This window comes from Protopterus annectens, chromosome 2.part1 (assembly GCF_019279795.1).
Source record: "Protopterus annectens isolate FY-2018-M chromosome 2.part1, PAN1.0, whole genome shotgun sequence".
Classification (NCBI taxonomy): Eukaryota; Metazoa; Chordata; order Ceratodontiformes; family Protopteridae; genus Protopterus; species Protopterus annectens.
Window position 1 is genome coordinate 1,165,155,980 of NC_056729.1, and position 26,677 is coordinate 1,165,182,656.

A 26,677-nucleotide genomic window follows, 5' to 3' on the forward strand; every position below is an offset into this window, starting at 1 on the left:
TATGTTTTTAGCAGAGATAGATCATTTAAGGACATTCTTGAGAAGGGGGTCTTATAAAAATACTTTTAGCACCAGCTGACAATTGGGAAATTTTAAATGTGGAAGGTGTAGTACTTGTAAGCACATAATGGAAACTGAGCATAGGATTAGGGTTCAAGGTTGCCAAATATCCATTCAGGGACATTTTAATTGTTATAGTGAGAATATGATGTATTTAGCTAAGTGTGGTAATTGCCCTGCATTTTATATAGGGAAAAACCTGTAAATGCCTTAGAGAGAGGGTGAATTAACATTTGCTAGACATTAGGCATGCTAGAACCACAAATGCCCTAGCTAGGCATATAGGGCAGTGCCCCGGACATGTTTTTAGATTTTGTGTCATTCAGCCGATAAATCCAGACATCCAGGGAAGGATATTAGATGTGCATTTAGACATCTGCGAACTAAAATGGCAATTAAGGTTAGATGCTTTGAATTTTCCTGGTATAAATGATAGTGTTAGCGTTGCTCCTATACTACAGTTAAAGCATATTTTGGGTAGAAAATAGCACATAAGTAATCAGGACATTTTATTAAATTTTAATATTTCTGATATAATGAAATGTTTCTTAACTGTGTTTTAATATGAAGTTATTTTTCAGTTAGTTAGGAATTGTATTTATATAGTAGTTTTTAATAGTGATTGTTTAACTGTTTATTCTTAATGCATTAATTGAATAATGGGTGGGTGTGTTTAAGGGAATGCTGCGTTATTTGTTACTGTTATGAAGAAGTCTTAAAAGCTGGGACGAAACCTAGGTCAACTCGTGATTTTGTTCAATAAACGATTGGATTGCAGCTCTATAGTCGGTGTTTTTACATTTTGTCTCGAGAAAATGCCTGAGACTTCCGAAACCACATCTTCTTAGCCCTTCGCTGATTCCTAGAAAAGGATCTTTAAGGGGCGGAGAAGTGGATCCCAACGGCAGACAGAGTCTTCCCGTCCTTCTTACTCTGGACCAAGGTCTCATGTATCGACTTTCCAAACAGGGAGGAACCGTCGTACAGGGTGATGGTGAATGACGTCTTAAAGGGCTCCAAGAACTGACAGAGCCGGAGCCAGGCGTGTCGCCTGATGGCAACGTCTATACTAGCTACCCTAGTGGTTCCCTTGGTAGGATGGGAGAGGAGGTGCATACAGGTGTTCGCAAAAGACTTCAGAGTGGCCATACGAGTGGAGAACTCCTTGTCCTCTGCCAACATGGACTCAGGGGTCGACTCAGCGATCTCCTTCACTAGGTTTCACTGCAGCCGAATCACGTGCCATGTAATTCAGTGCTCTTACTGAAAAAGTTGCTGAAGCGTACACTCGCTTCCCAAATGGGTCCATCGCCCTTGACTCTCAGTCAGGAAGATGAACCGGAGAGCTTTCCCGAGCGAGCTCTTTCCTAGTGGCAGCTGCCACCACCATAGCATCAATCCCTTGTTCCAGTGTGTCCTGTCTGAAGATGGGCTAAGAACTTTATCCGGGCGCTTTTGGGATGGGCTCCACCATGTCCGGTTCCTCTCACGCCCGGGATGTTATCAGGTCTACTAATGGATCAGCAAGAGGAAACACCCAGGAAGTAGAGGGACCTGTGCCAAATGCCTCAAGGAACACCAATTTGTCCGAGTTAGGTTTCTGAGCAGACCAGCCCCCCCCCAGTGAAGGAGTTCCATAATGTCTCTGAAGAAGAGAAGACATCCTCGGGAGGGGGGGGGAGACCGGGGGGGACCTTCCCCTTCCTCCAAATTGGTGTCTGGAGTCTAAGTGCCTCCTTTTTCACGTACGTTTGTGAGGCACCTCCTCAGTGGGAATTTCTGGAGAGGACTCGCCAACGTCCTGCTGCTCCCACATGGGAGCTTCCTGAGGCAACATGGCAGCAGTCTGTCCATGAGATGGCAGAATGGTCAGAATCGTACCCAAAACAGAGGGAGTCAGGGTGGAGTCAGAGGACGAGATGGTCAAGGGTCTCGACGAAACCGAGAGAACCCTCTCCACCGCATCGAAAGTTGAAGGAGAAAGGACATCCTGAGAAAGGCCAGTAGGAGCTGTCCCTTTCTGCCCTGACGGGGAAGCCACAGTCGAGCATCCAAGTGCCGAGGTATTGAGGAGAAGCCGAAAACATCCCCTTGGATTCGGCACTCAAGGCCGTGGCTGGTGTCAAGGTACAAGGAACAGTAGGCACCGACCCCAAGGGTCCTCGGATCCAAGGGCTCCGAAACCGAAGGTCGGATCGGGGAAGGAGTAATTGGAGTAAAGGAGGACTGCGTGCAGGTAAGACTCCTATCTGAATCTGGATATGGATGAACTTCGGCATCATCTTGTCCATCTCTGCTTCACTAAGGCTCCGGGTGGAGCGTCAAGGAGTAGGTGACCGACACCGGCCTGGAAGGATGGTGAGGGGAAGCCTGCACTGGAGACCAGATCCGGGGCTCCTTCAGCTCAGGGGAAAACTGGGGAGAGCAGAGCCGGGGAGAGTCTGATCTGGTAACTGGTCTAGTCTTAGGTGGAGGGTCGACCAGAGCAGAGCGGTCAGAAGACCGCTTTCTTGGCCTGTCCTTTTTAGATTTCTCCCCTTCCTCAGAGCTCTTAGCGGGTGTTTGAGTCCTAGAGGCTGGGGAGGTGGAGGACGCAGTAGCTGAAGCTGGGGGAGTCGGGACAACAGTCCCCGAATAAGGAAGGAGGCCCTTCAGTATTAGTTTATCCCTCTTGTCCTTCAGTGCCCTGGGATTGAACCTGGCACAGATGGAGCAGGAAGTTTGAAGGTGGGCCACCCCCAGACACACCACACACAGTGTGTGGCCATCGGATGGGGAGAGCTTATGGCCACACTCTGTGTACTTCCTGAAGCCTGGATTGGGAGTTTGGGACATGATCCCAAGGAAGGCCCAGCACACTCACACTCACTTACTTACACTATGGAAAGGAAAGGAAAGTAGAGAAGAGAGATTTTTTTTTTAAACCGATGACCATGCTGGGGGGGGGGGCAGAAAGTAGGGAGAGAAAATACAGAAAGACAGAAAAGTAAACTCCAAAAAACACTCACATACCCAAAAATGAAGCAGAGAGCTCAGACCATGATGCGGACCTTGCAGGCGGCAAACCAAATCTGAAGGGAGGAAGGAGACAGGGGCATTATGGGTAAGGGGAAGAGCTTTGAGCTCGAATCAGATGCTGGATATGCGGCCAAGTCGGATCCAATACAGACCCGTAACCCACAGGTTGAAGAACAAATGAAGACAACTACTTCAGATCAATAGTTTAAAGGGAAAATACTCACAGTTGTTTTAGGAAATAAGCCACTCGAGAGCTGTAGAGGAGAAATGCATCTAGTCACTAAAAGCATTATGGGTAAAAGCTAAGCTGGACAGTTTTTGGAAGGCGTTAGCTGGAATAACAGCAGAGTTGGTTCTGAGATACGGAACCGAACCCACAGTCAAGGATTAAGTGAAGACTGACAACATCATAGGTTCATAGGTGTGTACTAGGCTATTGGCTCTGGAACCTTTACAAGCCTAGCCCATAGGATTAACCTGGCATCATGCCACCTGACCTTAGTTCCCAGTGCCTCTGTCAAGTAGAGCCACTGGAGTGATCCCCGGGGTGAATTTTCTATTTCCTATCCACTCATCAAGATTTCTCTTCAAGAGGGCCAGTGAGGTGCTCCACTTGACATGTATGGGAAGTCTATTTCAGAGCATGGGCAGTCTCTGGGTTATGAACCTGTCCCTCCAGCTTGTTCTGTTGATTGTGGTAATGAGGTTGAGGTCACTGGAGCATATAGTGCGGAGGGATTGGGATTTCTTTAGATGTAGCATTTCTAACAGAGCTGGGTCAGACATGACTTTGTAAGTCAAGCAGAGATCGCCTCTAAGTAGGCGATATGAGATAGAATAGTTGGAGATTTTTGAGTCTGACTATATAGGACAAGTGTTTAAGGCCTAAGATCCTCTTTGTGAGCTATTTTTGCGGACTCTCCAGTTGTTGTAGGTGTCTAGTGAGGTACATGACAAATGGGGCATTGTACTCGATGACTGGCCTAATGAGGGAATAGTAGAGGGAGACAATTACCTCTTTCTTCCTGGATGCAAAACCCTTAGTAATGAGATGTGTCACATAGAAGGACTTTCTGACCACAGTGGCAATGTGGTGGTCAAAAGAGAGGATGCTGTCAACCTGTGTTCCCAGATCTCTTATGATGCCTTCTGTGTTCAGTGGACTCCCATTCATGTGGTAATTCATGGGAACCAGGTTTTTCACAAAGGTGATGACACATTTTTTGGCATTGAGCTTAAGGCCATGGTTCTGACACCAGTCACTGGTCTCAGTGAGGCCTTTCTGTAAGATGTCAACATCACTTGGGGAGTTAATTATGGCTCCCAACTTGCAATTGTCTGCAAACTTTGTCAGCTAGAGTCCCTTCATGTTGGCCTGGACTTCAGAGAAGTAGACACCAAACAGGAGAGGACTCAGGACCGAAATCTGTGGGACTCCACTCGTAACTGGTCCACAGTCTGACTTGGAGTCAGCTACTTTCACACTGTGTGTTCCATCTGTGAGACAGTTTGAAATTCTTCTAGTGATATAGGGGTTGATGCCTAGCTTAGTGGGTTTTTCTATGCTTCCTGAGTGGGGACTTGTATCAAAGGCCTTAGGCCAGTTCAAGGTAGGCTGTATAAACCACCTTGCCGTCATCCACAGCTCTGGTGACTGACTCAAAGAAGTCGACCAGGTTGAGCAGGCATGATCTACCCTTCACAAAACCAAACTGTGTGGAATCCAGAGTTTGGAAGTTCCCTATATCTTTCTTTATTAGGTCGATGATGATGCGTTCCATAGCTTTGCATATCAGACTTGTCAGGCTAATGGAGCAATAGTTCCCAGGGCCTGTAGTCACTCCTCCTTTGTGGAGAGGGATGACTGTAGCAGTACGCCATTCGGTAGGGACAAAGCCTGAAGTGAGGCTGTGATTGAACAGGGCACACAGGTGAGGAGCCAGTTCACTCTGTAGTTCATGTAGAACACATATTGTCAGGTCCCATAGAAGCTGTATTCTTAGCCTTGGACAGTGCTGTTTTAACCTGTGCAGCAGTAATACTGGGTGCCTGGCAATCTGCTGATATTGTGATTGGTCCTTTGGTGGGGGAGAGCGGGGTAAAGTTGGCACTGAATCTGTCGGCCAGTATACTGGCAATATGTGTTGACTCGGTATAGGAGGTGCCATTGTACAACAGCTCCGAGCAAATCTGGGTATTGCCGTGGAGATTCTTTACATAACTACAGAAGGCCTTTTAGTTGTCTTTTCTATCCGCTGTAATTTTGTTTTCATAGCTAGCTTTAGAGGATTTGATGAAGAATCTCAACTTTTTGTTGAGGCTGATAAGGGAGTTCTTCCAGTCTTGGGACTTCACCTTATTTGTCATCAGTTTCCTCCTTTTGTTGTAGAGTTTGTTTATGGCAGGGGACCACCAGATTGGCTTCCTTTTTTTCGGAGGAGAGCACCTTGGTTCTATTGGGTATGGCGAGATCCATGCATTTGTGTACGTGTTCGTACAGGCACTAGTGTATGATTCGGCGGTCATGCAGCTGTTCTCCAATTGCATGGGTGCCGTGAAGTTAGCCACCTCTATTTTTAGAGGTCCAAAGTTAGCTTTGGAGAAGTTTTTTTATGCTGGTTACCATTGCGGGGGTGGGGGGTGGGAGGGATGTGGATTTCCAAGGTGATTAGTTTGTGGTCAGATCTAACCAGGGAGGAAATGACTATTGGTACAGAGCAACGGTCACCCATGTTAGTAATGATCAGGTCAAGGATGTTGCTATCTCTAGTGGGGGTAAGAATGAGCTGGTCCAGGGCATTGGAATTAATGAATTCCAGGAAATGTTGGGCAAGTGTATTGGTACATTAGTAGTTTTCCCAGTTAATGGAGGGGTAGTTGAAGTCGCCCAGTATGAGAGTGTTAGGTTGGACCCTACTATTCTCCAGGGTGCTTAGGAATGTGGAGTGAGAGTCTTGGGTCATGGTTGGGGACCTATAGCAGGCTACAACCTGAATCGCTGTCTTACCCAATGTTAGCTGCACCTGAAGTATCTCTGATGCGTCATGTTGGGCTACCAGTCTGGAGGTTTATAAATATAGAAACACCACCGCCTTTGGAGCTTCTGTCCAAGTTCTGGGGCTGAAAGGTATGGAATGAGTTATAGCTTGGTAGTGCAGGGGTGCTATCTGCTGCCTTGACACAGGTCTCAGTTACTGCACAAATGTTGATGTTCTCCATTTTAAGGAGTCCTTTGAGCGAATCCATTTTGAGATTTAGACTTCTAGCGTTGAGCAGCATGACCCTCAGATTGCATTTGTTTGTAGCTGTTACGGTGGTAATTTGGTCTTTGGAACACTGCTTAAAAAAGGAACTATAGGGGTGGCAAGAGCATTGGCCAGTATTCAGAAGCCCATGGGTGACAGATGCAGGCCATCTCTGGCAAAGCATCTAGGACTGTCAATCATGTCATCCCAGGCATACAGATAATGGATCCCCTTAGAATGACACCAGAAACTTAGCCAGATCTACATTTTACTGTCATACATTCAGATGTTATAATTATTGTATTATGTCAAAAAATCTGTATATTTATCTGCAAAATGTATTACATGATTGTATTTTTTAGAACTTTTCTCCGTGGCCTCCACTGAAAATGGGGTTTCTGACCAGTCTGACTTTCTCGGTAACCAAATGTCAATAAATAAATAAATACATGTCTGCCCCTAGGAGGGCATTCAGGGTTACAGACAAAATAAAATTAATAGTGACTACTTGTATCTGGTACGTACAGGTTTGCAATGAGCCAACCTTAAGGAAAACTTAAAAAAAATCTTGCCCTTTAAAAACAACTGATTTTACTTTATAGCATGCAATGAAAATCATACACTATTAAAATAGTACTATTAAGAAAAAAATTGTTTTACTTACAGTTAACTTTCTCCCTCTTTCTCCCCTCCCCCATGTGTTTTTCCAAACATTAATGACATGAACTAGGCCATATACTTTAGAGTTCCCCACAAGTCCAACAAAGTCTAAAAAAAGTCCAACATTTCCAGATTTTTTAGTCATATTTTATAAATATAATTATTGCTTTGTAATCCCACATTTGTCAATTTCAAAGTTACTGGCTTTATTCCTGTTCATCTCCATCTCCCAAATCCTGTCTCTGCTTCATTTCCAACATACTCTCGATTCTTCTAGTGGTCTTTATTACCAGAAGTACAAGAAGCAGAATCTCATTTGGTTTCACAGCTCAATTTTTGTTGGACAAACTTTTGCATTTCTTCCTTAGCATACACTTCATCAAAATGATTTTGTCCCACCAGAAAAGAATACTTTGAAGATAGCTGGTTATAGCAGTTTGAATCTCATGCCTGTTTCTCAACATTCCCTGAATAAGAATATATTTACTCCTCTTCTGCCTGATGTACAATGAGTAATGATTGTCTATAACTAATCTGCAGTCTCCCACTTTTAGTACTTTTCTTTCTGCCACAGATTTGTCAGAATCAACTCCTTTTGCTGGTAGGACTGCATCTTTATTATTAAAGGTCTAGGTTGCTTTCTCATAGCCAGATTTGGAGCATACACGCAATGTGCCCTTTCAATTAGCAACTCCTACTGTGGAATACCATACCATCCTCTACATTATTTTATTGAGCAGTTTTAGCACCTCATATGAATATCTGTTTAACGTTTCTTCCATTTTTTTCCAGCCTTTTGTTGTTTGAGTTGATATACTCCATGAGTGTTTCATTTTGTTTTAACCAGGTCTGTGTAAACTTGTGTTAAGCTTTCCTCTAGATTACTGGAAGTCATGTCTAGAGCTTGCACTGCTTTTTGATGAAAAGCTGCAATACTTTTCCCAGTCAGTGTTTTTTCATCACGTTTTGTACCTGATTTTCCTTCAGGTCCTCTTTATTTATTTTTTTCCTGGCATCCAGGCAGTGCACTTACTAGCCAGTTACTGAAATTTACCTAGAACCAAAAAAGTCTGCTGGCCTTCTCTGCTGAGTTTCTGTTTTCATACTGGGAGACCTAGAGTTAAGCTGTTACTCAATGTGCAGCCATCTTGGAAGTCCCAGAACCTATTTTTCTTTGACTAGAAACAGCTAAACTGGAAGGGTCAAAACCTGAATAAACTCCAAGCTTAGCCCAATAAATCACTCATGTCCACAGTGACACAGACAAGAAAAAAAATATGTCTTATGTTTCTGCTTCTTTTTGACTAGAATTTCTGAGGAAGCAAACCCATTTACACCTCAAAAACCCACCCTAAAGAAAGGCATAACATTCTGGCTAATCAAAGTGGTATCCTCTACCCATTCTCCCAAGAATGACAAGACTGGTACCTTCTTGCCCAATAAGGGCATTCCAAAAGCCTTTGAAGACATGTCTAATCCTCAGTCCATGGTGGCTGTAAGTTCTACACCACAGTAAGACTGGGAAAAAGACAAATGGTCTGATGAACCAGTAATGGTCACAGGAGAGTCACCATCCGGAGCACTTTAGCAGCCTGCTGTGGTGGCAAAGCTTGTTAAGTAATTTTCTTCTTTCAGATGCTGGAAGAAGGGAGAACACAGGCACCTGTAGGTGGCTCCATTGTTAAGCCAAAACAGATGCCTGATTCCTGTGGAATCCTGTCAGCAGTAGTCAGTAAAACAGGTAAATAGAAAAAACTTTTTCCACATAAAAACAAAGTAAAATTCACTTTAAACACTTACTCCAGCCCCCAAAGCAAAATACAACTTTTATAGTAGAAAAAGTAGTTTTAAATCAGTTGTAACAACTTCTTACCAGAAAAGTAAAAAAAGAATGAAGCCTCTATTCAAAAGTCACGTGACAGTCATTAAGACATATTTTCCTAGCTTTAAAAGTAAACTTTTTCAGAAAAAAAGTAAAATTTCTGTCATAAAAAGCAAAGTGGAAGTTTTTTTCCACAAAGGAAACTTATCTGCCCAGCAATGGCACTGCATTAGCCGATTGTTGATCCTCAAATTCCTGCAAGAGGGGTACTCTTTCCTGGCTGGAAAGCTCTGGAGGGCTTGGGTGCCAGGTGCCATGCCCCTCAGTTGTGGAAGCTGTCCTGCTGTTATATCCTTAGCAGGATATAACCCATATAAACTAAGGCTACTGTAGAAGTGACCCATGTGATAAACATCAGAAGTTGTTCTTTCAAAATCATTTCTCTATTCATTATACTGACAATCTTCAGAAAGTGAAGAATTATTTTTTCTCTTAACAATAAATTTAGGATGAGAGGGGTCAAGAGCTGAACTACACCCTGAGCTAAGCCCAATAAGTCATTCTTGTCTAAGGTGAGTGAGATGGAGAGGGCAAATATTTACACCTCTACTTCTTTCTGACAAAAATTTCTGTAAAAACAGACCAAAGCATGTCAGGCACATTAAACCAGGATCATGCATTCCAGTCTAGTTAAGTAGAGAGGCATTCCTCCACTTCTTCCTCCAAGACTGACAGGAGTGGTTGCCCCATACCTTCAACAGCTGCAGAGGACATATTGAACCCCTGGTCCACGGTAGCTGAAGGGACTACACCAGGGAAAAGCAGAAATGAACACAAAAAGTCACCAATCTCTGGCTGAGGCCATATCTGTAGCCTGCTGAAGGGGCAAATGCTGCCTAGAAACTTTCTTCTTTTTCTGGCCAGAGGACGGAAGAACCAAGGAACCAGTGATTTAGGTCACTATGGTTTGGTTCCACTACCACAGTTTATAAATTTAATAAGCTAAAAAAAACCAAGGTCCCTGTGAAAAATGGATATTGGTCTGGCTGCCAGAAATATTACCTCCAAGACAAACTGAAGTGTTCATCTTGATAGTACTTCTCTATCCAGAAAACCATTTGGTCATGGCTGAAAATGGTCCAAGTATCAATCCACCTACATGGTTAACAAAATAAACAAAGTATTTCCAATCAAAATCAAATGATTTCGTAGGGCTTCAATGGCCTAACATCTTAAAAGTATACTCAACCAAACTCACATATCATTTTCTACATCAAAACCTAAAATTCTAATGACCAGCTACATAACTTGTGGTATACAAATTTAGTCAGTACTTACTACTGAAAACTATTCCATTTTTAATGTGAAGTCAGCAGAAGCTGTACTTCCTTAAACAAAGACTTTACAGGCATATACTGTTTACAATCAAATTTGACAAATTACCACTGCCTTAGTTCTTTACAACATCAAGAGAACACAGAAGAGTGGAAATTCTCTAATGTAACATCAGATAATACCTCCTTTGTTGACTATTATACTTACGATTTTCAACTTTTAGACATAATAATTAACAAATCAGTTTTATGTACTAAGTCCTTAAAACTTGAAATACAGATGTTATAAATTCTTGATTTCGCTAATCAGATAAAAAGCCAAAGTGCAAAGCTGATAAAATGATAGATAAGCACTAACTTGAAAGTCGCTGAATATAGGCTGATTCAGTGCTGATGTCTTCTTTTCTGCGTTTCAGGAGTGCTGCAGCTTGTTTTTGGTAGATTTGGTGCATTTCAGATTCTAGAGCGTCGATCTGTATTATCTGGATGAATAACATAATGCAATCTTCTCGTTATCAGCTTCATTTTAATGAATGACACACATTATATTTTTGTTTTAGTACACGCAGTCTGAACATAAGGACAGTCGGGTTACCCTGATTCAACATGTATTAAAAAGCCTGTTAAGAATGCATGGGCATACACTCAACCTGCTGCACTACATGCTTACGAATCTAAAAATGAAAGTTTAAGGCTGGTGTTCACAGTCAGTTATGCAAATGCGCTGAAACATTCTGTGATGTTTGGGGACAAGCGCAGGTGAGCTGCAATTCACAGAGGCTGTTTACACCAATGGGTGACATCCTTGAATGTGCTTATTCAAATGTACAAATAATGAGATGTTAATGAGGAGTGAAGTAAATCTTCATATGCAAATAAAGTATGTTTTACACCATTTGCGATTCACAGTCAAATAGTCCCACTTTTCTGCACTGGTTGCAGATTTGCTATAAAAACAGAAGTCTCGCTAAATCTATCAGAGTTGCAAGATTTGCTGTTCCCAGGTCTCAGCTGTTTGTCTTGGTTGGGTCAAAACTGCTTGTTCCCAGTGCCATTCACAGGCCAAGAAGGTGAAACTATAAGCAAAGGATTACCCATTATAACTCTAATAATCAGGAAATCCTTGACAGGTTAGTGTGGGCAGGGACATAAGGGTCTTAGTGGGGTGAGACTTCTTACTTCTGTGGATATCGAGGTACATACAGCCATCACTATACTTGCTACAAGGACCTTACAGAGACAGACTGGGGTCATGTTAGGGATCTCACAGGCTCTTGCCTTAGGGATACTGTAGCAGTTTCTGGATGTACTCTTTGCAAGTGTGGATTAGTATCTCTATTTCCCGGCGTCATCTCAGGACCAAGCCAGGACTATGTGTGCCTTTAATAGGGCTGGCATGTTTCCCCTTAGGTACTCAGTGTGAACAAATTGCACCCATGCTGCAATTAGGACCCCACCTGGTCCACAGGGTGAGCGATACTGCAATAAGAAGGAGTATCATTCCATCAATTGCCAGGTAGTGTGCAATGCATGAGGGTGCATAACCAACATCTCTGCCCAGCATCCTAGCTTGAGCATGATTTCCATATCTGGCACACTTGCTCACTCCACTGCTTTTACCTGCTTGATAGGATGCCCAGTGGTCATCTTGTTGGTAAGTGGTAATTTTTTTATACTGTATTAAACTAGTTATGTACATTAAAATGTACTGCTAAATACTATTTTTTTTGCCTTGTCTCACCCCCCCCTTTTTTTTGGGTGATGCTGATTATCCACAGGAGCCATGGCTCATGACACCAGTGAGAAATCCAAGTGGAGCTGCAGAGGAGATCTATAACAGTCCCAGACCTGGATTGTTATCAAGAGAGTCTTTGGCCTCCTGAAGACATGTTTCAGGTATCTAGATGAGTCTGGTGGTGCCCTTCATTATGACCCAGCTACTGTGTGCAGAATGTTTCCTGCATGTTTCATTCTGCATAACATGATCGTGGACTTGTCTGGTGGTAAAGTGACCCAAGCAATCACTTCAGCTCCCAGTTTCAGTCCTACCATGACCAATGCTGACCAGTCGGCAGCAGTAGAAAGGTAACCCATGCAGCAGGCTCATGCACACCCATGGCATGTGGCTGCGCAGGTAAAGAGGCGGCATCTTGTCCATAACTTTAGACCATGACATTAAGGTTAGTATTTTCTTCACTGTAAAAAAAAAAAAAAAAAAAAAAAAAAAAAAAAGTACAATTGATGCATGCAGTAATATTTGCAGGCTATGAAGTGTGGTGCACGGTCTGCTGTCACTGTTCATCTGATATTCTCTCCATCCAATTATCCATCCACAACCCCTTTTTCCCATTTTTTCACATGGGGTAGGGTTGTTACTTCAAGGAAGATCATCATCTACAGCCAAGGTTCACACCACCTGGTGGCTAGCCTTGCCATGGCTGTTATTCTATACCACACACTCACACCTATAACCAATTTATTGTGCCCAGTCCATCTACTATATGTCTTTGGAAAGTGGGGAAAAAACATATCACCCAGAAGAAACCCACACGAACATAGGGAGGACATACAACCTTTGCACAGAAGGCACCTTAGCCAAGAATCAAACCAGAGAACCTTCTGCTGTGAGGCAACAACACTACCCACTGCACCACCCTAAAAGACATTCTCCCTCATCTTAAAATATATATTATTATTATTTGTTAGAAAAAAATACTCATTTTATTGCCATGCCAGTGTACTTACAGACTTCTGTTCATTGATGTTAAAAGGCATCATATAGAAAATAATTCACATTTTTGTCTGATTTCCTGAATCACTTTTGCATAATTAATCACTAAAGCAGAACTTATTATTTTCAAAAGTGAAGTACTTCCTGAGTTAATCCACTGCAAATGTAAGGAAAAATTACTTGTACTGTTTTTTTATATTTTGCCATTTCTGAGATGATCGTGTTGTACTGCACATCAAATTAATTTTATGCTGTCATACACAACACATTCTGACTTTAGAAACTATTATTTGTGCAGTGTGGAGGGTGAAGTGGCAGCAGTGTAAGTTTACATGGCAGGATACTCATTGTAAAGAGTCATTTGCTTAAGATACATTTCTCCTGAAATTTTTTGTGCATTACTATTTTGATGTTTTAAGAAACTGCCATCTGTTGGAATGGTAAGCCATGTAGTAATGTTTTTTGTCTAACTTTCACTGATGGTATACATACTAGTTTTATACAGACGAAATGCCTATATTTGCAAACTTGTCCCCCCAAAACCCCCATTCCAGTAAACAAACAACTGCGTCTTTGAAGTGATAAATAGTAGTTAAAGATCAAATGAGTCATACACATCTCCTATTGATAGGATAGGTGATGGTGCAAGTGAGTTTCAGGAGGGGCTACCATGAGAACTGATAGATGAGTTGGTGTGATGTCATGACCTACTTAATGAAAGGGATTCTGCTATTGCTGACCTGACACTGCTGCGTGACCATGATTGTGACCTCAATTGTCAGGTTCTGCTAGGTGCAGATGAACACTGACATAGCCTGTGTGAAGTATGTTCTGCTTGTTCACTTTGGCTACTGACATTACTGTCCTGAAGAGCAACAGTATTATCATGTGATCTCCCCCCACATGTCCGGACAGTACCCTGTCCTCTGCCCTTTGCAAGACTGACTCCAACATGATTCTGGTATGTCCTAACTAGTGTATGAATGGAGACAGCCACTGATGCTTGGTGTGCCACCATACTGCATCAGTATGATCACAGCATTATACCTACTCTCTGCCATTTTAAAGTAGTACTGGAAATCATCATGCATACCCTTGAGGACTCTGACCATTTCCAGGTGAGACTGTGTGGCAGTGCTCTGGCCCTAACAATGTCATGACCCATTTCTTGTTAGGCAGCCAATGCTTTACATGTTTCTTGAGGCAGCTGTATGAAATTCCTGCACCTGACTCTTCTCTGCAAAGGTGTCACTGTGGACAATGTTACCTCTGAATGCCTGCCATCATCCTCAAAATGTTACTCTGGGTTTGGAGATACTCACGTGAATGGCATGTCGGCGTGTGCCTGACTGTTTTGCACTGCCACTTTCTGCAGAGTTACTAACATATTGTAGGGTGAGAGATCCTGCCCTTAAACTTGGGGACTGCCTGCCACTTTCATCAGGCTGCCTCATAAAGATAACTATGTTATCATCATCAGCAACAGCAACAGCAACAACCATTATGTTGCTGATATCCGAATTTATCGGTATAGTTGAACTGTATGTTTCTGATGCTGACCCTGTGCAAGAATTATTTTAAAACATTTATAATAAAGCAACAGCATACAGTAAAGCATGATTACAAGGGGGTGAGTGGGACACTTATCATGTACATTTTCTTTGCTGATGTACACAGTTCACCTTATAACAATTAACTGTGACATGTACAATAAGATCATTCCTTGTCAGCATTCAATTCCCTCTATATAAACGTGCTCTACTGATTTTAAACCAATCTTTTTGACCAGATGAGTGTCACTGCTACTGAAGCCATTGGTAGGATGGAGCAGGGTCCACATCATTTCTAATTATTCCTGTTCCACTATCTTCTGTGTCATAGTCATCCCCATTGGAGGATAAAAAGGATTGCTCATCTGGGGTTAATTGACTAAGATTTGCAGGCACCCCCCAGTAGTGGTACAGAAAATTGCATTCTGCCTGGCCTTACTTTTAGTACATGCTACCATATCATTTGCCCGTTTCTTGCAGTATGCCAATGCTCCATTTCTGCCACCCACTGCATTGACTTCAACAACTATTTGACTCTAGGCATTGTTCCTCTGGGCATGTCTAGGCCCCCCTTTACCAAAAAGAAGTTTCCCATATGTCCTAAGAGCTATCAAGACAATATGACTTTCCTCAAGGCTGAAGTTATCCTTTCTCTGCTTTGATCCCTTATTTTCCATCAGTACTATATGAGCAAAAAAAGGGGGGGGGGCACAGTCAGAAAGTGTGACAATAATGTCTGGATGTAATCAACTTTTACAGTATATATAAAAAAAAAAAAACTGACCCACCCACATTAAATAAAAATGTTACTTCACACAAACCATATACTTACATATAGAACTCTCAATACAGCCATGAAAAATTGCAAAATATTCCTACAGTTCATTCAGGTCATGAATGCAATCAATTTTGTCACGTTCTGCCATTGTCATGATCTAATAAATACTGCCATTTTTTATTCCTCTCTCTCACTCCAAAGATATCAAATTCATCACTCAAGCCAGTTGATATGTTTAGCACAGATGAACTTCTATAGTAAACTTCTGCATTTATACCCATGTATGCACAATGAGTAAATTATACTAGAGTAATGATATTTTTTTCTGTCATCAGCAATCATTTCCACTGCTGTTGTCCTGAAATCCAACTTCAAAATGACACAAATCTACCAATTAGGTAATGCTATCATAACATGCATATCATACATGTAAGTTCATTATAAATGACTCAATTCAATAATGAAAGTGTTTCATATTAATTTTTTTTTAAATATTTTTCTTACTGAAGTAAGTCTGCATTTGCTGCATATCTCAGTTACTGGTGAATTAATATGGTGATGCTCAACTTATTGGTGAAAATTCAGGGCCACTTACATGTATTATATGCAAATTAGGCTAATTTAAATTCATCACTATGAATCTTACTAGTATGCAAATGTGTCTCAAGATGTAACTGTTAATTTCGCCTTTTCAATGATCCTGAACAGGCAGCAGAGAAACATGAATGTACTATGGATGGTTCTGCAGTTTACAGAACTCCATAGCTGTCCTAGGCTTGCCATGGGATGCGTTAATGTCCTAGACTATCCAAATGAGAATGTAGTTTAAAAAAACAAACAAAAAAAAAACAAAATGGAGTCAATGAGTGTCATGTTTGCAGCAATCTTAAGTGTAATCCCTGATCATCCAACATTATGTCACACCCTAGCACCCCAAACAAATCATAACTTCATAAAACTTAAAAGTAACACACACAGTGACATTCATCCCCCCCCCCAAAAAAAAAATCTGCTGTACTACAAGACACTTACTGGAGTTACGGTACAAAAAATAACTTTTACCAATAAGCATTATCAATGCAAATTATTAATCATATATTTCTATTTTAATGAAGCATACAAGAGAAAGGTAGCTGGATTCCTTCAAGAAAAAAAATGTGTGACAAAGCAGTTTTGGTTACACCAAACTTTCCAATAATATCAAAAGCTGTTTAAAGACCATACTACTAAAACAGGTTTGCTTAAGGTGATGTCACATCCCACAGGGAGTGGTTCTAACCCTGACTAATACATCCCTTACCCATACTTTATTCATTGCTGTTCTGACACTTTGAAAGATGGCAGCACCCAACTATGCTCTTAATGGTCCATAAAATCAATATCTGGCAGGAGATGGGTGAACACTTTCGACCCTGACAGATATAACCTGCTCTAGCCAGCAGTGTCATCACCATTACCATGCACAGAGGCATAGCGCTGACCAGTTGGCAGAGTGGGTAGACCAGGTACTGGCGGGAAGGTAAGAGTTCTACAGTAAGTAAAAAAAAAAAATGTTTCTTACATGAGTCATATTAAAGATACGAAACAGTTTAACAAGTTGGCATAACCACAGGTATTTTCAAAGAAAGATAAGTGTACCTGAAAATGTTATGTAATGCAATTATCAAATGCAGGGGAAATCATGAGCATGTTTGTAATCATACATACATCGTTTTAAAAGAAACGCACAAGTAATGTGTTAACAGATTTTAATTGTACAAATGTGACATACATTTATTAAAATAAATCTGTACATTTAGCTCTGTAAATCATGCACTGTGTTACAGGAAGAAATATTTGTTAATGGATTTATAAATAATAAAATTAAAATTACAATTACACATTTAAAATACATTACTTTTGCATAAAATGACTTAATAGTTACATTACAAAAGTCAGTTTTGTGTATGCCATAGAAATGTAATTAAAACAGTTGCTTAACACAGTTGTTTGTTCAAAAGTATTTCTATCTGTACATACAACATGGCGGAAGTCAGAAACACAATGCCCTCAAATTAGAGTGCAGGCTGGTGGTAGGGGTGAGGGTTGCTGTCTCAAGTGAATGACCAGCACAAAATTTACTAAGAAATGCTGTTTTACTTCTATATTACCTATGAAATCATACATATCTGGACAGCAAAGGAAATGCAAATTTCCATGAATTGCTACATTTCTCTGTTTGTGAATTAGTTATGCCTGAACACAGTGTCACATGTATTTGAAAACAACATTCCACATACATTTTATACTTATTTTTCTCCTGCATGATAGGGAATATTACAGCATCATAAAATCACAGGAAGTTACTAGGCTACTGGCCATGAGGCCCTTACAAGCCTAGCCAAGAAATTTGCCCATGTTCCAACAAGTCAGCAGCTGATGCCCCTGTCCAGGAGGGACACAGGTGGAATCCCAGGGATGTATTTTCTGTTCCCCATCCAGTTATCCAAGTTGCGCTTAAAAAGGGTTAATGAGGTACTCTGCTTGACGTGGTCAGGGAGTCTATTCCGCAGAAGGGGAAGTCAATGGGACACAAATCTGTCACGCCAACAAGTCCTACTGATGTCACAGACCAGGATGAGGTTGTGCCTGTGGGTTACTCGAGTGGAGCTTGACTTGTGGACATGCAGCAGTCCCATCAAGGCAAGGTCTAAGACTGCTTTGTATGTCAGACAGAGGTCACCTCTGAGGAGTCTGTATGAGACTGCGTAGAGAGACAGGGCTTTTAGCCTATCTGTGTAGGGCAGATGTTTGAGGCCCTGGATTCTCCTGGAGAGGAACTTCTGTGGTCTCTCCAGCTGCTGCATGCGCTTTGTGAGGTACATGCCAAAAGGGTCATTGTACTCAATAATGGGTCTTATAAGGGAAGAATACAGGGATGTTATGACCTCCTTGTCCTTGGATAAGATACCCTTCCTAATGAGGTGGGGCATGTAGAAAGCTGTCCATACAACGGAGGCAATATGGTGGTCAAAAGTCAGTTTGCTATCAACCTGGGTGCCCAAGTCCCTCACAAATGATTGCATGCTTAGGACTTTATTAATGGGATAATTTGTGAGGATGTTACTCTCCTCAAACAGGATGATGATGCATTTTTTGGCATTCAGTTTGAGGCCATATTTCTCACACCAGCCACTTGTTTGGATGAGACCCTCTTGGAGGATGTCCACATCACTAGGGGAATTGATGACAGCGCCCAGCTTGCAGTCATCTGCAAACATGGTCAGCCATAACCCACTGGTTTTGGTCTGCACCTCAGAAAAGTGTATCCAAAACAGCAAAGGCCTCAAGACCGATCACTGCGGTACACCGTTTGTTATGGGTCAACTTCTTGAGGTGGCTTCACCTATTTTGACTAGGTGGGTTCTATCAGTGGGTCAGTTTGCTACCCATTTGATAATATATGGATTGATGCCTAGTTGTGAGAGTTTATCTATTATACCCGAGTGGGGAATAGTACTGAAGGCTTTGGCCAGGTCAAGGTAGATGGTGTGCATTCTCTACCCCTCATCCATGGCTTTGGTGACTACCTCAAAGAAGCCACCCAAATTTAACAGGCATGATCTCCACTTCATGAAACCAAACAGTGTGAGATTGAGTGTTTGGAGGTTGTCAATGCCCTTGTTAATGAGGTCCATGATAATCCATTCCATGGCCTTGCAGATCACGTTAATAAGGCTAATAGGTCTATAATTTCCTGAATTGGTGGATGCTCCACCTTTGTGCAAAGGGATGACAGTGACTGTTCTTCACTCGGCTGGGACGAAGCTGGTACTCAGGTTTTGGTTGAATAGGGTGTCTAATGGTATTGCAAGTTTCTATCTGAGTTCATGTACGATGCAGCCTGGGATGTTATTGGGTCCCATGGAGGCTGTATTTTTTGCCTTGAGAGGGCAGTGATGACTTGCTCCCTAGAGATAAGTGAAGGGGGGGTAGGTGCTGGGGATGTTCTGATTTACTGATGGGAGGACAGAGGAGTGACGTTTTCAATGAATCTGTCTGCCAACAGGTTGGCTAGATCTATGGTGTTTGTGTATGTGGTGTCCTTGACACCACATACACAAACAGTATTGTACAAATTCATACAGCTATGAATAAGTAAGAGAAAATAAAAAAACAAACATGAGTTATTGATTAGAAAGGAATACATGTATGTGTGTGTGTGTGTGTGTGTGTGTGTGTGTGTGTGTGCATATATATATATATATATATATATATATATATATATATATATATATGTATATGTGTGTGTGTACAAGAAGTGCAAATATAGGTAAAAAAAAAACTGCCTTCTCTCTTTTAATTATAGTTGAGGAAGAAATGCAATCTAACTGCCAGCAACAGCAATGAAAAGTAGAAAGAACAGTTGAATCGTCTGCTATTTACAACTGAAATACAACAGAATTCTGTCTAACTAGTTTTTAATACGCATAAGAAGCATAAAAAAGATTTGAAATCACTATATTACTGTAAAAAGAAAAACCCAAATGACTATTCCCATTGTATGCATAAACATTTCCCATACACAAGTTTTACTTCAATAAAGAGATTACTGATAGAGTTTTAAATGGCATGTGAACATGATGTGTGAATTTATTTTGCTTTTTTACTTCTTTCTCAACCCACTATTTTTCCCTGCTTTTCTTATTTTGATTATGCATTTTTGTCTGCTTTATAATTTTGTTTTGTTCCTCTCCTACTTACTTTCCTTTTTTTTACAGCTTCAAATATCTCAATTGCAGGCCAGGCACATACCTCCCAGGCTAGACACTTCTTTGCAGGGTCATGGAGGAGGCAACGGTCTTGCAGGCACTCTGGCACGTGGCAACCTGGCAAGCTTGGCAGAGGACATATTGGTGGAGTCAGTGGACAGGAGAACTCAGCCAGCTGAAGCATCTCTTTGGCCTGTAGAGGACACGCTGTCTCAGTTGGTGTCGACCACCGCACCAACACAGTACCCTATCCCCTCAACATAGAGGTCCTCCATTACAAACCCATCTGGCAGTGGATGTCTTTTGTGGCTCTGTGGACTGGGATTCCAGCTCACACTTCCTCAGTCCTTCTTTCCTTAGACTTTCTTCTATACCCTCTCACCTATTTCCCACCCACACTATCCTCTCATATAAAAAACAGAATTGGGAAGAAAAAGGGAGAGGTCCATCCCCCAACAAAAACAAAGACCCATCCTCTCCCACCTCTTCCAGCACAAACTCTCATGATGTTTCCCTTCTGTGCTCCCCTCTTTTGTTTTGTCTCCCCTTCTTCAATCTTTTATTTCTTTCCCTTTCTATTCTTTAATAAAACCGTCACAGTGTCCACAAAACAATATCCTTATGTAAAATATTATAAACCCCTTTTCTTTAAAAAAAAATCCATTTTAAGTGGTAGTATGCATCCTTGAGGTCTATGGAACACATCCAGTCGTTCTCCTGTAGGAAGGGGAGAATAGACTGCAGAGTGACCATCCGGAATTTCTCTTTGGGAATGAACAGGTTTAGGGATGAGAGGTCTAGTATAGGCCTCAGTTCCCCCGTCTTCTTTGGCACTAAAAAGAACCTGGAGTAATTTCCCAATCCGGACTGGCCTGGGAGGACATGCTGGATGGCTCTTTTTTCTAATAGCTTCAAAATTTCCGAAGCTGCCACCTCCGTTTGATCGGGTGGGACATCGGGGAGGCTTTTTATAGGAGGGGAAGACTCAGAAAAGGAATGGAATAACCTCTGGATATAATTCAGAGCACCCACCGGTCTGTAGTAATAGACTCCCAAGTTTGGAGGTGCTCCGACAGATGCCCCCCGACTGTCTCCACAGAGGGACAGCCGGTTAAACCCTCAGGGCAACTGCGCGGGCCTCTCTGAGAAACGTTCTTGAGACCCGAGATTCCTCGGCCCCCCTCTGCCTCTGGGCCGGCGTCCACCTTGTCCTCCTCTGCCTCTGAAGGACGAGGGATCCGAAGCGGGAAGGGACTGCTGTGATTTCCGGAACCACATCTTCTTTTGTCCCCTCTGGTTCCTCGAGAAGGAACGTTGGGGATTAGAGAAGCGGATCCTGACGGCAGACAGCATCTTCCCGTCCTTCTCGCTTTGGACCAGCGTGTCACGGATGGTCTTGCCAAAGAGCGTAGAACCGTCAAAAGGCGTGTTAGTGAAGGACGCCTTGAAGGGTTCTGCAAAATCGCAAAGGCGGAGCCAGGCATGGCGCCGCAGAGCGATGCCTGCTCTGCTGGCTCTAGCCGCTCCCTCCGTGGCATGGGAGAGTAGCCGCATAGATGTGTTAGTAATAGATTTCAGAGTGGCCATGCGAGTCGAGAAGGTGCGTTTGTCCTCGGCCGCCATGGACTCCGAGGGGGCTCCAGCGTATTCCCTAATCAAGTCTCACTGGAGTCTGATAACATGTGCCATATAGTTCAGCGTCCTCACAGAGAAGGTAGCTGAAGCAAACATCCGCTTTCCAATGCGGTCCAATGTCCGAGATTCCTTGTCTGGAGGGTGGACCAAGGAACTCTCCTGCGCTAGTTCCTTCTTGGTAGCAGCCGCCACCACCATGGCATCCACTGGAGAACATTTAGACCAAGCCAGCCTATCAGAAGGGGGGCTAAGTATCCTGTCTGGCCTTCTGGAAATTGGCTCCACAGTGTCCGGCTCCTTCCAAGCCCTGGTGGTAATTAAGTCCACCAGGGGGTCAGACAAGAAGTAGATGGGCCTGCATTGAACGTATCCAGAAGCACAGACTCATCCAAGGAAGGTTTTTGGGTAGACCACCCTCCTCTGATTAGCAGCATTTCCATGATGTCTCCAAAGGAGACATCCTCAGGGGGTGACATTGGGGAACCTTCCCCTTCCTCCAAATCTGTGTCCTCTGTGAGGGACTCAGGGGAGTCCAGGTGCCTCCTTTTGCACTTCCATTTGTGAGGAACCTCCTCGGTGGGGCTATCCGAGGAGGGCTCACCCACGGGGTCTTGTTCCTCTAAGAGAACCAACTGGAGCGCTAATGCAGGCTGTCCCTGTGGCCGGATGACGGAAGACAGGCCCAAATGCGCAGGGGTGACGGATGGATCCACAGCCCGGACCGAGGATCTGGAAGTCCTTGACAGCACCCTCTCCACTACATCAAACGCAGAGGGCGAACCACTCTCCCCTGGCTCCAAGAGCAGCCCCCTCGGCGCCGATGCACGGATCGGCGTCGGAGCCGAAGTGGTCAGACCCGAGAGGGAAGTGTGCTCCGACCTAAACAGCGCCGAAGACACAGTTCCCCCCACGGATCCGATGCTCGGCTCTCTGCCCCGAGAGCTAGGATCTGACACGCTCGAGGGCATAGTCGGCGTCGAAGTAACCAAGACTGTCGGCGCCGACGGATCCCTGGGTCCAAAACGGCACGGATCCGAAGACTCCGAAACCCGATACTGGGTTGGAGAAGGAGCGATCGGGGTAAAGAAAGGGGCCGAGCTCCCCCATCTGCATTTGAGCCTGCAAGAAACGACGCATCATCCGGTCCAAATCAGCATTGGTCAAGCTTCTGGTGGATCTGGAGGAGGTTGCCGAAGCAGGCCTGGAGGGCCGCCTCGAGGACCTCAAGGGAGACTGGTACTCCTCTTCTGGCTCCGGGGAAAAGCAAGGAGAACGGAGCCGAGAATGAGGAGAACCAGAGACCCTCTTAGCGGGACTAGCTACCTTAGCTGGCGGGGCCGAGGGATGAGACTCAGCCCATCTTTTATGCCTATGCCGGTCCTTACCTCTCCTCTTCTCTTTAGAAGAGGAAGAAGAGTCCCCCTCACCCTGAGAAACAGAGGGAGTTTGAGTCCCCAACAAGGGAGGGGGATCGGAAGGCACGGAAGCCGCAACCGTGACTGGTACCGTAGAGGGAGAGGAGGAAGAAGAATCCGGGGGCAACAATCCCGCCAGGATTAGCTTGTTCCTCCTATCCCTGATAGCCCGGGGGTTGAAAGCTGCACAGACCTGGCAGCTGGTGGATAAATGGGCCACCCCCAGGCAAATAAAGCACTGAATGTGGCAATCGGCTGGGGACAGCTTATGACCACACTCAGTGCATTTAGAAAAAATGGCTTTAGGCCCTTCAGCCATCACACTACACACACACACACACACTAGGGAGTGGGTTGAAAAACAAATTTGAAGAAAAATTACCTCAAAAATATTAAACTAAGTATACTAGTCGGTAAAGGGGGCTAAACCATACACACACAACACAGAAATTCCTGAAGAAAAACGATTTTGAAAGTTTTCTAAAACTAGAAATCTCTCACCCACGCCAAGAGCTCATCTCTAGAAGCTGCTATAAGCCGCGGCAAACTAGATCTGAGGATGGGGGATGTGTAGCAGGGGATTATGGGTAGGGGGAGGAGCTAGTAGCTCAGATCTTTAGCTAGGTAAAGCTGCCGGCTCGGATCCGAGGATGGATCCGATACCTCACAGGTTGCAGACCAAATGAAGTTAACCACTTCAGATCTCTGGATATTATGCTCAACACCTATGCGTTGTTTGTAAGATATGTCCTGGTGCAGGGAAACACAGCCCCTGAATGCCTCCACAGATGGACACTCAGGCAGCACTTTAGTAGCGCTGATAGGGTCTTTCAGAGGAGGAGTCTCTGAAGCTCTAGTTCTGTGGACCCCCTCTGCCTCTGCAGTGAGGTCTGCCATTAAAACTTTCTCCTCTGCCTCTGGAGGAACTGTCCCCACGTGGGTTTTGAAAAGGTCCTTGAGATTTCCAGAACGAAGTTTTCTTCCCACCTGTCTGGTTTCTAGACAACATTCGTTGAGGGGTAGAAAACTTAATTCCTATGGCAGACAAGGTCTTTCCTTCCTGTTCACTATGAGTAAGTGTATCCTTCACTGATGGCCCGAACAAGGAGGAACCAACAAAGGGGGCATTAGCAAAAGATGCCTTGAAGTGTTCTGCAAAGTTGCATAGCCTCATCTAGGCATGTCTACTAACAGCAATACCTGAACCAGTTGCTCGTGCAGCACCCTCCGCTGTGTGGGAAATCAGCCTTATAGATGAATTGGTAATAGACAAAAGAGTAGCCAGCTGGGGAGAAATCTTCTCGAGATCCTCCACAGGCATGGACTCAGTAACAGAAGTGGGAAGCTCCTTGATCAAATCTCTCTATAAGTGAATAAAATGTACCAAGAAATTCAACGACCTTAGTGCGAACGTGGCTGAGGCATAGATGCTCTTTCCAAATCTGTCCATGTTTCTGGATGCCCTGTTCAGTAGATGGACAGAGGAGCTCTTCTTGGCTAGCTCCTTCTTAGTGGCTGCTGCCGCAACTATGGCACTAACAGGGATATCTTTACTCCAATGGGTTCTGTCAGATGGAGGGACTAGAAATTTATCTGGGTATTTGGGGAATGGGCTTCTTGACAGTGCCCAGTTCCTTCCAAGCCCAGCGAGAAAGTAGATAAATTAGTTCATCCAGCGAGGAGGGGTTACCCAAGGCATAGATGGGAGGAGAGATGAAAGATAGTAACTATACTTGGAAATATCAGAAATAACCCACATAACAATAAGATGCAAGGCAAAAAAAATCACTCTCACAAACTCAAGACAGGATCATGCATCTTCACACAAAGGCGACAAACAAGATCTGAGGAGTTAGGGATGGCATAGAGCATTATGGGTAGAGGGAGGAGCTTGGGATTTGGATCCCAGTCTTATAAATTCGTCCGAGTTGGATCCCAGGATCGCTTCCATAACCCATTTGTGAGGAAGAATGAAAAGGACAACATCAGATCAGACAGAATAGCAAAACAGACATTAGCGAATAAATGTGAGACTGCAAAGCCTCAATCACATTTGTGAAATACAGCTGTATAAGAATAAGTGGAAAGAGTAGACTTTTGTTGACTTTTTTTAAACTTGCGGGAAACTGAAAGGCATTTGTCTCACTTTATATCATTAACGCTTGGAGGGATACTAAAGGGAGGGGAAGAGGAAGGAAAAAGGTAACCAAGTATAATTTTCTGTTTTTAACAGTTCTTCCATGGAACTTTTCACTACATAAATTGCATATTTTATAGTAAAGCATTTTTAGTTGTTCCTGTGTGTGATAAAGATACTGAAGTAGAGGCCTTTACTCTTTCTTTCCTCCCTCTCTTTTTAGCTTTAAGAAATATAGTCATTAGAATGCAAAAAGAGAAAAAAAAATGGCTAGACAAAAGCATGTTTGAGTAAACTGGCTGTAACCCTGGGTTGCTGAGTTGGGGAATGGGGTGCAAAATATGTAGAGCCGATATGTTTTCTCTTACTTTTGTACAGGTGAATGTTTGGATTAAGACCCCTGGCTTAATCTAATATCAGGTTTAAGTGGAAACAAATAAATAAAATAACATTAAATATAATGGAAAGTTTTCCTTTAGCAATAAAAGTTTCAGCTTGCCTTTAGATGCCTGCAGATAAGGACTACATTTTTGTCTTATGTTTCCATAGAGGCAAGCTGCTAATAAGGCAACAAAAAGTCGAAACACTGCTTTCTTCAAGGCTAAAATTTCATGTTTTCTGAAAGCATGCAAGTTGTTTATGACATTTGGGAGGGGAATAAAGTAATAAAATAAAAAAAGGAACAGACACCAAGGATAATCTCAATTTTAGGTTAATTAAGGCCTGTGTTTGCAGCGGTCTGTTTGGGACAACTGTTACTATTAAGAGGGTTAAACTTCATTATTTGAAGATATACACAGTTTTGTATGTTTCTGTTAACTTAACAGGTTATGGTGGTGTTCTGGACTGTGTTTGGTTTCACGTTTGAAGGTTTTCATTAAAAGAAAAAGTATTGTAAAATGTGGCATAAGTTCTAATGTTGCTAATTAGAAAAAAACCTGTATTAACCTGCCAAGCATTAGTGGGTCCATGTATCACAACAGGTGGAAACAGATATTTAGAAAAGCAGTCACATACAGCAGGTGAGAATAATGACTTCTAATCATAATGGTGAACACTTTCCATATTATCTTGGAATGTGAATGGTCTCACAAGTATAGACAAAAAGGAAAGAATATTTAATTATATTAAGAAATGCAGAGTGCATATAGCAATGCAACAGGAGATGCATTTGTAGAGAAATGAGCATGTGAATTTGATAAAAAAATGATTTCAGGATGTATAGTCAGCAGAATATCAAGAAAAAAGGAAAACAGAAGTACTTACATTAATTACTAGATGAGCTCCAGTAGTGATACAAGCAGGTAAAAAGATAATAATGGCAAATTTGTGGTAGAAAGGGGCTACTGGCAAGGAATGAGGATTTATACTGGCAAGCATTTATATTCCACCTAAAACTGCCATTACGGACCTTAATAATTTTGCAAGAAATTATCAGCTTACAGCAGGGAATATTACAGATGAGGACTGGAATTTGATCTGAAACGAGGATGTATCTGAGGGGTCTAGAAAGGCAAATATAACAAAAGAGGGTAGATTTC

The 26,677-nt window shown here is 42.9% G+C and overlaps 1 protein-coding gene across 1 annotated transcript in view; it reads right to left on the reverse strand.

The window, feature by feature from the left end:
- GCFC2 (GC-rich sequence DNA-binding factor 2) overlaps positions 1 to 26,677 on the reverse strand; it is an 881,623-nt gene that overhangs the window by 377,974 nt on the left and 476,972 nt on the right. Inside the window, exon 8 of the mRNA XM_044062700.1 lies at positions 10,498 to 10,621. Within this exon, the coding sequence (XP_043918635.1) occupies positions 10,498 to 10,621 (124 nt within the window). The remainder of the gene's footprint in view (positions 1 to 10,497; positions 10,622 to 26,677) is intronic.